The sequence below is a fragment of the Scyliorhinus torazame genome, chromosome 7, assembly GCF_047496885.1.
Source record: "Scyliorhinus torazame isolate Kashiwa2021f chromosome 7, sScyTor2.1, whole genome shotgun sequence".
In the NCBI taxonomy this organism is placed as follows: Eukaryota; Metazoa; Chordata; class Chondrichthyes; order Carcharhiniformes; family Scyliorhinidae; genus Scyliorhinus; species Scyliorhinus torazame.
In genome coordinates, this window is record NC_092713.1 from 49,032,275 (window position 1) to 49,047,307 (window position 15,033).

Sequence of the window (15,033 nt, forward strand, 5' to 3'; positions counted from 1 at the left end):
GCGGCAATTTCGAGAGGAAGGAGATAGAAGAGATAAATAATTAAATAGAGAGAGATGCCGCGAGTGTCTGCCAGCTAATGGGGGGAAGGCGGTGAAAGTATTGGAGTTGGAGACATTGGGCGATCCCGGCCGCAGCTGAATTAGAGGAAGAGCGAGAGAGAGAGACCGGCACAGGGAGATTGAGAGGAGAGGGAGAGGGGAGGAGGAGAGAGGGAGTGAGAGGAGGGAGAGAAAGAGAGAGGGGGAGGAGAGCGAGAGGGACTGGTACAGGGAGAGAGGGAGGGAGAGAGAGAGAGAGAGAGAGAGACCTGCACAGGGAGAGTGAGAGAAAGAGAGGGACCGGCACGGAGAGTGAGAGAAAGAGAGGGACCGGCACGGAGAGTGAGAGAAAGAGAGGGACCGGCACGGAGAGTGAGAGAAAGAGAGGGACCGGCACAGGGAGAGTGAGAGAAAGAGAGGGACCGGCACAGGGAGAGTGAGAGAAAGAGAGGGACCGGCACAGGGAGAGTGAGAGAAAGAGAGGGACCGGCACGGAGAGTGAGAGAAAGAGAGGGACCGGCACAGGGAGAGTGAGAGAAAGAGAGGGACCGGCACGGAGAGTGAGAGAAAGAGAGGGACCGGCACGGAGAGTGAGAGAAAGAGAGGGACCGGCACAGGGAGAGTGAGAGAAAGAGAGAGGGACCAGCACAGGGGCACTGAGCCAGGGCTGGCACTGGGAGACTGAGATTTTGCCTATTAATTTACACGAGGTGACAACTACAATCTAAGGACTGTAAAAGAGACAATCATATGAGAGGGGTACAACGTACAATCCAGATATTAAGACAGAGGTATGCATTCTGAATAGATTGTGTTTGTTAGACGGTGAATATAATGCTGCTTTGTTTGGCTTAAAGTATGTTTGAAAATGAAGCAAATCCAGAATTGCACAGAGACCTGATCGACTGATGAATTGTGAACTAATCATGTTTACATTTGTTAACAGATGTACTGAGATTGTGATTAATAGTGTTTATTGAAGTAATTGATGTAAATGAGAAGACATTGAGATTGTAAAAGGCACTGGCACTCTTCAGAGGATTTCATAATATTAAGAAAAATTAGCAATTAATGATGCGAGGAGGGGAGAAAATAAATCAGTTCAGCATCAAGTTGAAACATAAGATTGAAAAGGGTTTTAAGAACACAGGATTGTTTAGAATTGATTTATAAAGTATCCAAATTTATCAGAAAATGTTAAGGTTTTAAGAATGACTTCAGCCGTGGAAGCTGGATGAGTTGCTAAATGAAGTTAAGACTTGATAATTGGAGTCGCTAAAGCAGTCAATCAACTGCTCAGCAATGGAATAGAGAACAGAAGCTGAAGAAGTCCCACTGTTCAGCGATTGTGGACGAGAGGTTGGATTAGACAAAGCCGGTCCATCTTCAGCCCTTCCAATTAAATGTCATCATGGAATTTTGATGAGAACGACGCAACTTTAAAACTGATGGAATAAGTGGATATTCTGACTTGCGTTGGAATCACCGTTTCAGAAAATGGTAAGTAAAGCAAGAGGCTGACTGAGTTGGCAGAGCATTTGGAATTTCTCTTTCAACTGTCCTGTTTTTAATTGGGATATTCCCATCAGAACTACTGCGGAAAGGGCAGCATGGTGGCGCAGAGGTTAACCACACGGTGCCGAGGTCCCAGGTTCGATCCCAGCTCTGGGTCACTGACGTGTGGAATTTGCACATTCTCCCCGTGTTTGCGGGGGTTTCGCCTCCACAACCCAAAGATGTGCAGGGCAGGTGGATTGACCATAGTAAATTGCCCCTTAATTGGAAAAAATGAATTGGGTACTAAATTTATTTTTTAAAAAGAACTACTGCGGAAAGTGTCAGCGGCACGTTTAGTTGCTACTCCATTCATTCCTGAGTCAGAGGCTTGTGGCTTAAAGTTACAGTCCGAAACTGTAGCACATACTGTAGGTTGAGCTTGCAACGCTATACTAAAGAAATGGAGCATTGTCAGATGTCCCATTCTTCAAAAGAGATGTTAAACTCTGGCCCCGTTGGACTTGTATGGATGAATTGGGTGTGAAAGACCTTGTGACACTATTTGAAGAACGACAAGGTGTTTTTCCAGTGTTGCAGTCAACATTACCCCCTTAACCAACCTGATAAACAATTACAGTTGGTGAAATTCTGCTGTATGTAGTTGGCTGTTGCACTACCCGACATAATAGTCACTATAATTCATTTTATATGAAACACTTTGGAACATTTTTGATAAATATGCAAAGGCAAATTTTTCTTCAAACAAGATTGCCAAGCTGGCAAATCAATTGACATACCAACCGTACAGAAAACTGCATTCTTCCCCAAATACCAACTTAAGTTCTAAATTGGGGCAAGGCCAATTTCGATGGTATTAGGCAGGAACTTTCAAAAGTTAATTGGGGGAGCCTGTTTACAGGCAAGGGGACAGCTGGTAAGTGGGAGACTTTCAAAAGTATGTTAACTAGGGCTGAGGGTGAGCACATTCCTCTTAGAGTGAAGGGTAAGGCTGGTAGAAGTAGGGAACCCTGAATGACTCAGGATATTGAGGCCATGGTCAAAAGGAAGAAAGAGGCATATGACATCTATAGACAGCTTGGATCAAGTGGATCACTTGAGAAGAGTGTAGGGCGTATCGGAGTCGAGTTAAGAGAGAAATCAGGAGGGCAAAAAGGGGACACGAGATTGTCTTGGCAGATAAGACAAAGGAAAATCCAAAGAGCTTTTACAGATACAAAGGGCAAAAGAGTGACTAAGGAGACGCATGAAATGTATCCCAGGACGATGTGGGAGGCTAGGGAGGAAATTGCCAGTACCGACAGCCACAGGAGAGGCGCCTGAAGATTGGAGGATAGCAAATGTTGTGCCCTTGTTTAAGAAGGGCTGTAGGGATAAACCCGGGAACTACCAACCAGTGAGTCTTACTTCTGTAGTGGGTCAGTTCATAGATTATCATAGAATTTACAGTGCAGAAGGAGGCCATTCGGCCCATCGAGTCTGCACCGGCTCTTGGAAAGAGCACCCTACCCAAGGTCAACACCGCCACCCTATCCCCATAACCCAGTAACCCCACCCAACACTAAGGGCAATTTTGGACACTAAGGGCAATTTATCATGGCCAATCCACCTAACCCGCACATCTTTGGACTGTGGGAGGAAACCGGAGCACCCGGAGGAAACCCACGCACACACGGGGAGGATGTGCAGACTCCGCACAGACAGTGACCCAAGCCAGAATCGAACCTGGGACCCTGGAGCTGTGAAGCAATTGTGCTATCCACAAGGCTACCGTGCTGCCCTTGTTAGAAGGTATTCTGAGGGACAGGATCTATAGGCATTCAGACAGGCAAGGGCTAATTAGGGAAAGTCAACATGGCTTTGTAAGGGGAAAGTCGTGTCTCATAAATTTGATTGCGTTTTTTGAAGGGGTAACCAAGAAGGTAGATGAGGGCAGTGGGGTCGATGTTGTCCACATGGACTTTAGCAAGGCCTTTGACAAGGTACCGCATGATATGTTGTTGCAGAAGGTTAAATCTCACGGAATCCAGAGCGAGGTAGCCAATTGGATACAAAATTGGCTTGGCGACCGAAGCCGAAGGGTGGTTGTTTTTCAAACTGGAGGCCTGTGACCAGCAGTGTGCCTCAGGGATCAGTGCTAGGTCCACTGTTATTTGTGTGATATATATATAAATAAATGATTTGGGTGAGAATGTATGAGGCATGGTTAGTAAGTCTGCAGATGACACCCAAGATTGGTGGCATAGTGGATAGTGAAGGTGTTTATATAAGATTGCAACAGGGTCTTGACCAATTGGGCCAGTGGGCCGATGAATGGCAGATGGAGTTTAATTTGGATAAATGTGAGGTGATGCATTTTGGTGGATCAAATCAGGGCAGGACCTATTCAGTTAATGGTAAAGAGTTGGGGACAATTACAGAACAAAGCGATCTAGAAATACAGGTTCACAGCTCCTTGAAGGTGGAGTTGCAGGTGGACAGGGTGGTGAAGAAGGCATTCAGCATGCTTGGTTTTATTGGCCAGAATATTGAATACAGGAGTTGGGACGTCTTGTTGAAGTTGTACACGACTTTGGTAAGACCACACATTGAATACCGTGCTCAGTTCTGGTCACCTTATAGGAGGGATATTGTTAAACCAGAAAGAGTGCATTGCAGGTTAGATGTATGTTTAGGACTTAACACCGATTTTCTTTATGATTACTTGCCAAGTAGTTGATCCAAAATCTTTACTTGATTGCAAATCTGCTTTATATTTAAAGTATGTTCAGAGCACTCTCCTTCGATTGCTTTCCATTTATATATAAACCAGAATGTTGGTTCTTTAACAGTTATCAAGACGTTCCAAGCAAGGTAAAAACTAAGTTGCATTTTCAAACTGTGTGTGCATGTTATAGTAAGTTGAAGTTTATTACAGGTTGAGCATCCCTTATTCGAAATGTATGGGGCCGAAAGTGTCTCGGATTCTAGAATTTTTCGTATTTTGGAATGCCTGTAAAATTATATAATTTTACCCATCCAGCTGCCTCGTAATCAGCAGAATCACGATAATCACAGTGAGTAATGCACTAACGTCTGGCTATGCTGAAAACAAACTGACATTTTGGCGCCAAAACACCCCCTTCTAGGGTTTGTAACCGTCTGATGTATTGGGGTGCTCATCACCCGGAACCTTCTCAGTTTTGCGGAATTTTCCACTCGTGGCGTCACGAAACGAAGTGCAGATTTCAAAACTTTTCGCATTTTGGAATTTTGAATAAGGGGTGCTCAAGCTGTACAAAGAAGCTTTCTACTAATCGATGTATATCTTTCCACCAATATCACTAAAAAGAACAAACTTATCACATGGCTGTTTGTGGGAGCTTGCTGTAAGCTATTGCCAATTTGCTTTCTACACTTCAAAAGTACATCATTGGCTGCTTTGGGATGCCCTGAGGTTATAAAAGGTGGTGTAAAAATGCAAGTCTACCTTTCTAACTTTTTGTAAATTTGTTACTTTCCTCCCATAGAGAAGAAGCTTAGCCCCGAGTCAGCTTGCCAAGCGTAAGCCAGGACATTTGCCTGATGAGGATACGGTACAGTAACCTCATACAACTTAGAAATGAAAGAATGATTCATGTCTTTTATTTAGGTGCTTGTGTGTGTTATTTTCCAAGTGATTGCTACTGTGCTTGATGTAAATAGGAATGTATCTTTGAGTGTCTATGAAGAGTGATGGCTCCTCAATTGAAATTGCAGTTCTTCAGGTGAAACCTGTTGAAATGCAATGAAAAGAAAATTAAATCAAAGAAAACAAGGTCCATACTTGAGAAACTTCATTACTTGAGAAACACTGACCTGCTTAAACCACTTCTTGCAACTAGTCATGTTTGAATTGCAATATAGTGGACTTTTCCTTTTCATCTCATTTCAGCTAATGGGATAGGTTTCAGGAGGCCAATAGGGTTTTTCCTTAGTCTAGACTTTTCTTATCTCTTCAGGAAAGTTGCAGTCAAAACTTTCAACAAGGTAACACGGGAATTTCTTTCTCACGAGCTGAAAATAATTGCTTAAAAATATAATATATGGTGGTGTGAAATCAAATGAGGCAGAACAGTTGGAGAGAAGATTGGCTAAAATTGAAGGTTTTGATTTTACTGACTTTAAAAAAATATATATTTTTATTCTCCTTTTTCACATTTTCTCCCAAACTTATACCCACCAACAATAAACAATAATCAGTAACGAATGCAATGTCAGTCTCCATATCAATAACAATAATCCCATCCTCCCTCCAAACAGCAGCTCGCTGTTAACATAAACAAATAACAAAAAGAAATCGGGAATCACCCACAGTCACCATTAACACATACAGTCCCCCTCACCAAACCCCGCACCCCCCCACCTTTGATTTGATTTATTATTGTCACATGTATTAGTATACAGTGAAAAGTATTGTTTCTTGCATGCTGTACAAACAATGCCTATCGTACATAGGGAAGGAAGGAGAGACTGCAGAATATAATGTTACAGTTATAGCAAGGTGTAGAGAAAAGATCAACTTAATATGAGGTAGGTCCATTCAAAAGTCTGATGGCTGTTAGGGAAGAAGCTGTTCTTGAGTCGGTTGGTACGTGACCTCAAACTTTGGTATCTTTTTCCTGACGAAAGAAGGTAGAAAAGAGTATGTCCGGGGTGCGTGGGGTCCTTAATTATGCTGGCTGCCTTTCTGAGGCAGTGGGAATTGTAGACCGAGTCGATGGATGGGAGGCTGGTTTGCGTGATGGATTGGGCTACATTCACGACGTTTTGTAATTTCCTACGGTCTTGGGCAGAGTAGGATCCATACCAGGCTGTGGTACAACCAGAAAGAATGCTTTCGAAGGTGCATCTGTAGAAGTTGGTGAGAGTCGTAGGTGACATGCCAGATTTCCTTAGTCTTCTGAGAAAGTAAAGTCGTTGGTGGACTTTCATAACTATAGTGTTGGCATGGGGGGACCAGGACAGGTTGTTGGTGATCTGGACACCTAAAAACACCTTGGCCGGGTATCTCCGGTATCCGGTGGGGCGGGCCGTACCGGCGCCAAGGAGTGGCATGCACCACTCCGGCGTCGGGCACGTTTGGGGGCTAGGCCGGCGCTGGAGTGGTTGGCGCTGCGCCAACCGGCACCGAAGGGCCTCCGGCGGCCGGCGCGAGTTGGCGCATGCGCAGGAGCGCCAGCGTGTTCTGGCGCATGCGCAGAACCGCTGGCGTGTTTGCTGCGCATGCGCAGGGTGTTTCTTCTCTGCGCCGGCCATGGCGGAGCTTTACAGAGGCCGGAGCGGAGGGAAAGAGTCCCCCACGGCACAGGCCCGCCCGCAGATCGGTGGGCCCCGATCGCGGGCCAGGCCACCGTGCCCGAGGACTCCGAAGGCCGCCCTCAGAGCCAGGTCCCAGCGGTACGGACCTGGTCTAATCCACGCCGGCGGGACTGGTTGAAAACGGGCGGCCGCTCGGCCCATCGGGGACCGGAGAATCGCCGGGGGGTGGGGCCATTACCAACAGCCCCCGATCGGCGTGGCGTGATCTCCGCCCCCGCCAAAAAAACGGCGCCGGAGAATTCGGCAGGGCGGGCTTCACTCCGCCCCTCGGTGATTCTCCGACCCGGTGGGGGGTGTTGGAGAATCCTGCCCCTAATGTTCGATTTTACTGACTTAAGATCTTTACGATTAATGGATCAAATCTTGTCCCATTTTCCCACTTGAGATTAGGGAGTCACTGGGCTAAAGTCCACATAGAATTATTTCTCTTGATGGAATATTAATGTGCAGTATCTTTGATATCCCCGGTGATTTGGTGACAGGAATGGACAGGTGATTGATGAGACGAGCTAGTTTATGTAATTTGTGTAAAATCACAAAGCATGACATTTTAAAAATTGAATATTTTTTTTACAGAATCCAAAAAGGCAAAAGGTGCGATCCGAGTATGACGCTGGTGAAAGTTTTGTGTCACCATTTCGGAAACCACTAGCCCAGCTGACCAATCAACCTGTGTGCCTTGACAGCAGCCAGCATGTGAGTGACCAATACCACAAATTGTTCATTATGAGGAACAGTGGCAGGGCCCTGCAGATGTTGATTACAATTTTAAATAAGTATAGTAGAATCTACATAACTGTACAACTGTGATACAATTTTGCCTCAATCTACTGATCATGTGGTGTGCTGCTAAGTTATATAGACCAAGGAAATTGTTGGTTTGTATGCTAGTCCAGGGTGTATGGGTTGTTTACTGTTTGAGCATGTGGAGTATCATATGGAGCTTCAGTTGCTAATGTATAAAGTTTCAGAGCATGTTCTCATTAATTTGCACATATGCTAATTTGCTGATGCCATTAGATCTTTGTTTTCTATTTGGGATTCATTCATTAATAAGATACTGTAAAAACAATCTTTTCCAGGCTAGGGCAGGTGTTACATCCCTTTAGAGATCATAAACTTTTAGAAAGTTTTTGAACTTTCTAGAGGATGACTAGCAGGATAACACAAAATGTCAACTGTGCCTGTTCGGGTACACAGAGGGAGAATTCAGAATGTCCAAATTAACTAACAGCATGTCTTTCGGGACTTGTGGGAGGAAACTCACGCAGACATGGGGAAAACATGCAGACTCTGCACAAACAATGACCCAAGCCGGGAATCGAACCTGGGACCCTTGCGCTGTGAAGCCATAGTGTTAACCACTATGCTACTGTGCTGCAGGTGTGAATATTCCACACTTCTTCCCAGTAAGAATACCTCCTTGAATGGAGTTCAAACAGGCCAAACAAGTGGGCACAAAATTGGCAGATTAGGCACAAAATAGCCTGCATTTGCTCCTGAGTCCTATGTTCCTATAACCCCTTTGTTCCTCCATTTTAATCTAAATTAAAGTGACAGTCCCAAAACATAGCAATCTTACAAACGTAACATTTGTAACATAGAACAAGCCAATGAAGATTAAATATAAGTGCAATTGGACTTGAGTTCCTGGCTTTAACGCTCTTTAAGTGTCAACGGTGGGGAAGAGGACATGTTTGGGCACTATAGCTTTACTCTGTGTTGTGTTGGCTGATCTGGGTGTTAGGACTCCTTCCATAGATCTTGCTTTCTGGACTAAGGGGGAAGGACACAAGTTGCCTGGAATGTGTAGGTTTGGCAGCACATGAAGATAGGATTGAGTCTGGTTGCAGTGCCTTTCAATCCCATTATGTGTTTTTAAAAGTCTGTTATTTTCCTCCTCCCAAGAGAAAGACCAAAAATGAACATGAATTTAAAAACCGGTTCACTGGTTGAGACACAAGAACAGCATGGCTTCAGTCAACTTTAAAATTATACATTATGTAAAAATAAATGAATTAATTTCCAGCTCATATGGCTAGTATGTGTCTAACGAGACATTTCATGATGTGGAGATGCCGGTGTTGGACTGGGGTGAGCACAGTAATAAGTCTTACAGCATCAGGTTAAAGTCCAACAGGTTTGTTTCAAATCTAGCTTTCGGAGCAATGCTCCTCCCTCAGGTGAATGCCACCTTTCAGTTCAGTGTCCTCAAGTCCTGGAATGGAGCTTGATCCCACATGATTGGCTGTAAAGCTCTATCTTAATGTCTTGGCTTGTATGATCTTTTGATGTTTAAAATAGTTGCTGCATTTTTCTATGCAATAGTCTCTACAATGTGAGAGGATGGCCTTCACTATTCCCTTCGCCCTCTCCCATTTATTACATTTGAACAGAGGAAATTAAATGCTTTTGCAATGGCACCTATTCTCAGCATCTTGCAATCATAGGTCAGGCACAGGGTTGATTAGGTGCAGAGTAACACCAACAATATTGCCTCAACAGAAGATGCTTCTTACATTACCAGTGTCATGTTTCCATTGTCTACATTAGCCATTGATTGTGGTATATCTGACAGACATTAGACCTAAACTGGAGCTGATTTTGTGCTAAGAACTCTCTCATCTACTAGGAACTTGATCAAGGTGGCCTAACCCTATTTATTATAAAACCCATATAGCCAGTGGGTAGCATTGACCTTTATCTATCCGTTTGATCTGGATTTGAAGTCGGATCCAAAAGATGAAATTACACTGCCCTTCTAATCAATTTATTTAGAAGTTTTCCACTCTTATTTCCTGGTGCGGGTGGTTCACTTCAGAATAATTTCATATCATGTTAATAAACTTGGGAAATGTTTTGACAGAGTTGAAGTAAATCTCAATAATTGATAGTACAGAACTTGACTACTGCTGAAAAACATAGACATGCTGTCAAAGTATATTGTTTTGCACTCATCAGGGTAGCTTCAAGATAAACCAACAGTGAAGAGAACAACAATTTATACTGCATGAAAATAGAGTGCCGATTGGTCGGCAGAGATGTTGCTATGGAAAATGCAGCAGGGAACTGTTAACTGCCAGTTAAATCTTAAACTAATTGCCAGTTTTAATGAGTGCAAGACAAAAAACTTGAATAGCATGTCTCTTTTTCTCAAAAATCTCCAAACAGAATCAATTACACCATTATTAATAAGCATATCAATAGAAATATACAGAATGTAAAAGATTATTGCAGCCTACCTAACCCAACTCAATGACAACAGAGACTCATTTCACATTGATCTATCATCACTGTATTAGTAAGATGGATGTACGTGTTGACATCTCTTTCTGTTCCCCACAGGAGGCTTTCATTCGGAGCATCTTGGCCAAACCTTTCCGAGTGCCTATTCCAAACTACACAGGTATAATCAGCAACCCAAGTAGAAAAATCTCCTCTTTTGTCTGAGCTATTATCAGTAGCATCTGGTAGAATATGGTAGTGAGACTAGATATAATAACTACATTATATATTGTAGAGCTTTAATGCACTAGCCCCACAAGTAGGAACTCCTTAATTGATCTGTTAACTTTGAAAATTGTAACTGGATCAGTTTTAAGATAAAATAGATATACTAAAGTGAGTTCCAAAACTCTTAATCAAGTGGATCTGGTGATTTATAGATTATATCATAGAATCATAGAATTTACAGTGCAGAAGGAGGCCATTCGGCCCTTCGGGTCTGCACCAGTTCCTGGAAAGAGCACCCCACTTAAGCCTATACCTCCACCCTATCACCGTAAACCAGTAACCCCACCTAACCAAAGGGCAATTTAGCATGGCCAATCCATCTAACCACATCTTTGGACTGTGGGAGGAAACCGGAGCATGCAGAACAGGGAGAACGTGCAGACTCCGTATGGACAGTGACTCGAGCCGGGAATCGAACCTGGGACCCAGGAGCTGTGAAGCAACTGTGCTAACCACTGTGCTACAGTGCTGATATGTCGAATCATAGGACAGATTTTGAGAAGCATTTACACTAATCCAACCAAGGAAATTATAAACTGCAACAGTGAAGACAAACCATTCACAAAACTGTGTTTAAGTTTGTAACCTTTAAGTAATTACCTGAGACCCAATTTAAACTCACTCAAAACCCAGTAATTTGCCCAGAATTGAAACTGGGCCCTGATGTCCAATATTATTCATTTATACACGGTAATACATGTCATTTAAAGAGCACGTAGACCGGATGCAAAAAGTCAAACAGAATTTTATTTTTGATCTAGAGGGAATTAGATAGTTGCTTGATGAAGACTGGTATTAAACAGGATGAGGAAGAAAACAGCTCTGGTTTGGAGCTACGGTTTGTGTTTTAACAAAGAACAATACAGCGCAGGAACAGGCCCTACGGCCCTCCAAGCCTGTACCTTGGCCAAAACCCTCAGCACTTCCTAGTCCCATATCCCTCTATACACATCCTATCCATGTGTTTGTCGACATGCCTTTTGAACGCTGTTTTATCTGCTTCCACAACCTCCCCTGGCAACGCGTTCCAGGCATTCCCCTCCTGTGTAAAAAAACCTGCTTCGCACATCCCCTCTAAACTTTGCCCCACGGACCTTAAACCTATGCACCCTAGTGACTGACCTCTCCACCCTGGGAAAGAGTGCCTGCCCATCCGCTCTATCCATGCCCCTCATAATCTTGCAGACCTCTATCAGGTCGCCCCTCAACCTCCGTCATTCCAATGAAAACAGTCCGGGTCTATTCAGCCTCTCCGCATAGCTAACACCCTCCAGACCAAGCAACATCCTGATAAACCGCTTCTCCAAAGCCTTCATATCCTTCTGGTAGTGTGGCAACCAGAATTGTGTGCAATATTCCAAGTGCGGCATTACCAAGGTTCTACACAACTGTAGACTTGCCAGTTGTTTGTGTTTGTTTACTGAAATGCCAATGAAAATGTTCATGTAGGAAGCGGAAGTTATTACTCTAGAGTTGGACCTATTCTTGAACCATGGATATGACGTGTTTCATTGGAGAAACTCAGTCTAATTTAGGCTCTGTATGAAAATTGTCCTTTAAGAAGATGTTTGGTCTATAAACGGTCAGGACACGTGTGCACATTCAAAAAATGTTGACGGAGAATGTTTAAGAGAGAGGCTGGGCGTGGGATTTGGGGAATATATGTAAACGGAGCTGGACAGCAGCTGGAGGAGTGGCGGGGAGCATACATACACACTGGAGCAACCCAGGGATATGGTGACTCCATTGCTGGCACTCAGTGAATAACGACACTCAGCTGATGTATTAACTATTGGAGACTGATTATCCCAGAACCCTGAGCAAGTCCGTGTGAGATACAAGTCAGGAGATACAAAGCGTCCTTGCCGATGATGGCCAAGTGAGCTCAGTGAAGGTGATAATGAACAACTGGTCTAAGGTGGTGACTATGTCATGCCTCAACAGGAAGGTACAAAGAAGCTCAATAACAAAGTTAAATGGATACCTGATGAGAAGTTAAAGGAGTTGGCTGGAAAGGACTGTATTTTTACAGTTGGAACTGAGACCGTAGCTCATAACTGGAAAGCCACACTGGTGAAGTGCTTGTTTTGTGTTTGATTTTTATTATTTTGGTCCACCAAAACATCTTTTGGGGTGTATTGTAAATTTTGTTTGCACAGAGATTTTAAATAAACACCTTTGCATGAAGGTGTAATTGCGTATTTTGTCATCCTCGATATATATATCATTTCTAGCCACCTTCGGGCCTTCGTTATCCTCACCCAAACCTGACATGTGACACCTGGCCAATATTTATTTCCCAACGAACAACTGTTTGTAAAATATTGTTAGTACAAAATGGCTGCAGCATTTGTATATGTGATGGTCATTGCATTCCAAAATTAAAATGTCAAACGCAAACTACTGCAGATGCTGGGAATCTGAAATAAAATCAGTGAAAGCTGTAAATGCTCAGCAGGTCAGGTAGCTTGTGTGGAGAGAGAAACAGCATTAATATTTAAGGTCGATAACCTTTCATCAGAGCTTGATATGTGACGTTGTATCATGACACGATACTAATGCAAAAACTTTGGTTTTTTAAAAAAGTTTATTAATAAAAAGTCACCGTCAGCATTTTTCTGGTAATCGCTGACATTTCAGTGCTTCCAGAATTGTTTTTGTTACAACCCCTAATTTTATGCGGTCCAATTCAGAAGAAATAGCCTTATTTTTCTGGAGGCTGAATCTGCTGTGGGCTCCAAATGTTAATGAGCAAAATCTTGATGGTCTACATAATAGTGAGTGAAAGTTTTGATTATAACTAATTCTCGCATGCATTGTTGTATTTAAGGTTCTCTTGGATTGAGGGCACTTGGGATTAAGCGTGCAGGAGCCAGACGATCTCTCCATGATCCATATGAAGAAGGTGCTCTGGTACTCTATGAACCTCCACCTCTGAGTGCACATGACCAACTAAAGGCTGACAAGTGAGTAACATCAATTCCTGTAGCCATACCCATGTAATATCATTACTGTACTTAAAAGCTTGCCCCAAGTATTCTCAACCAACTACAGTGTGTAAAATTCATGATAGTTTGATCTATTTTCCTCTTCTTGACATGTGGGAACCTGTAAAGTAGAATCTGCTTGATCAAAATATCTGATCTGTACTATTGAGAGTTAATTTTTCAGCTTGGCAGATTGGTGGACTTTGTGAAGCCTTTCACCAATAAGCATGTTGTATTCTTCATTTTATTCTCCGTGTTCGGCAAATAAATACTGTGGCTACAAGAGCAGGTCAGAGGCTGCAGATTGGATTGGTTTATTGTCACGTGTACTGAGGTGCAGCTCAAACGGATCATTCCGTACATGAAAAGAAAATATATAAAATGTTAAATAGTTACAATTGGATTCTTAGCCTAACCTTAACTTGACACACATGCTGCAGACTTCATTGGTTGCCTAAGATTAAGGGAGGGCAGCACGGTGGTGCAGTGGGTTAGCCCTATTACCTCACGGCGCCGAGGTCTCCGGTTCGATCCCGGCTTTGGGTCACTGTCCGTGTGGAGTTTGCACATTCTCCCCGTGTTTCTATGGGTTTCGCAGCCACAACCCAAAGATGTGCAAGGTAGGCCATGCTAAATTGCCCCGTAATTGGAAAAAATGAATTGGGTACACTAAATTTTTTTTAAAAGATTAAGGGAGGAACCAAGCTACTTTCAATCCAACTCAATCTGTATTGGGCAGCACGTTAGCACAGTGGGTAGCACTATGACTTCACAGCGCCAGAGTCCCAAGTTCGATTCCCGGCTTGTGTCACTGTCTGTGCGGAGTCTGCACGTTCTCCCCGTGTCTATGTGGGCTTCCTCCAGATGCTCCGGTTTCCTCCCACAAGTCCCGAAAGACATGCTATTAGGTAATTTGGACATTCTGAATTCTTCACCTGTGTACCCAAACAGGCGACTAGGGGCTTTTCACAGTAACATCATTGCAGTGTTAATGTAAGCCTACTTGTAACAATAAAGATTATTTAAAAAATACGATTAAAAAAATTAATGGTTGGTTGTTTCAGCCCCGTTCATGTATGTTTCAAATATAGTAGACTATTGAAATCTAGGAATTCCTGATATTGGTCTTCGGGGCTATTTAAGGAGCTGTTGATGTTCAAACCTAAAAGTCAATTTTACAACCTCTCAAAGAAAACCTTAGGATACCACCGCTTCTATCGCATTATGAAAGACAAAAAGAAATAATATATGAAAGCTTTCAAGTACAGATTAGCATTTGGATTCTAACTTTTTATCAACTTTGCTTTCAAAGAGAAAAATAAAAGTAATCCTACTGTAAATATTCATCTTATTCATCTTTTGTTAAATTTGCTTAATGTCGTAAACTTAAAGTGAAGTCTGTACTTGTGATGTTCAACTGCTTCTGGAAAGTGAAAGTCGGCTCCTACCACCTCAAAATTAATTTGACGAAGAGTCAACCAGATTCGAAATGTCAGCTCCCTTTTCTCTCCACAGATATTTCATAGATATTTCATAGAATTTACAGTGCAGAAGGAGGCCATTCGGCCCATCAAGTCTGCACCAGCTCTTGGAAAGAGCACCCTACCCAACCGCACACCTCCACCCGATCCCCATAACC

The 15,033-nt window shown here is 43.1% G+C and overlaps 1 protein-coding gene across 1 annotated transcript in view; it reads left to right on the forward strand.

Moving 5' to 3' along the window:
* Positions 1–275: 275 nt before the first annotated feature.
* Positions 276–15,033, forward strand: part of rad54l (RAD54 like) — a 52,990-nt gene continuing 38,232 nt past the window's right edge. The window contains exons 1-6 of the mRNA XM_072510656.1: positions 276–830; positions 1,231–1,539; positions 5,064–5,129; positions 7,471–7,590; positions 10,240–10,300; positions 13,238–13,373. Of these exons, the coding sequence (XP_072366757.1) occupies positions 1,537–1,539; positions 5,064–5,129; positions 7,471–7,590; positions 10,240–10,300; positions 13,238–13,373 (386 nt within the window). The 5' untranslated portion in view covers positions 276–830; positions 1,231–1,536. The remainder of the gene's footprint in view (positions 831–1,230; positions 1,540–5,063; positions 5,130–7,470; positions 7,591–10,239; positions 10,301–13,237; positions 13,374–15,033) is intronic.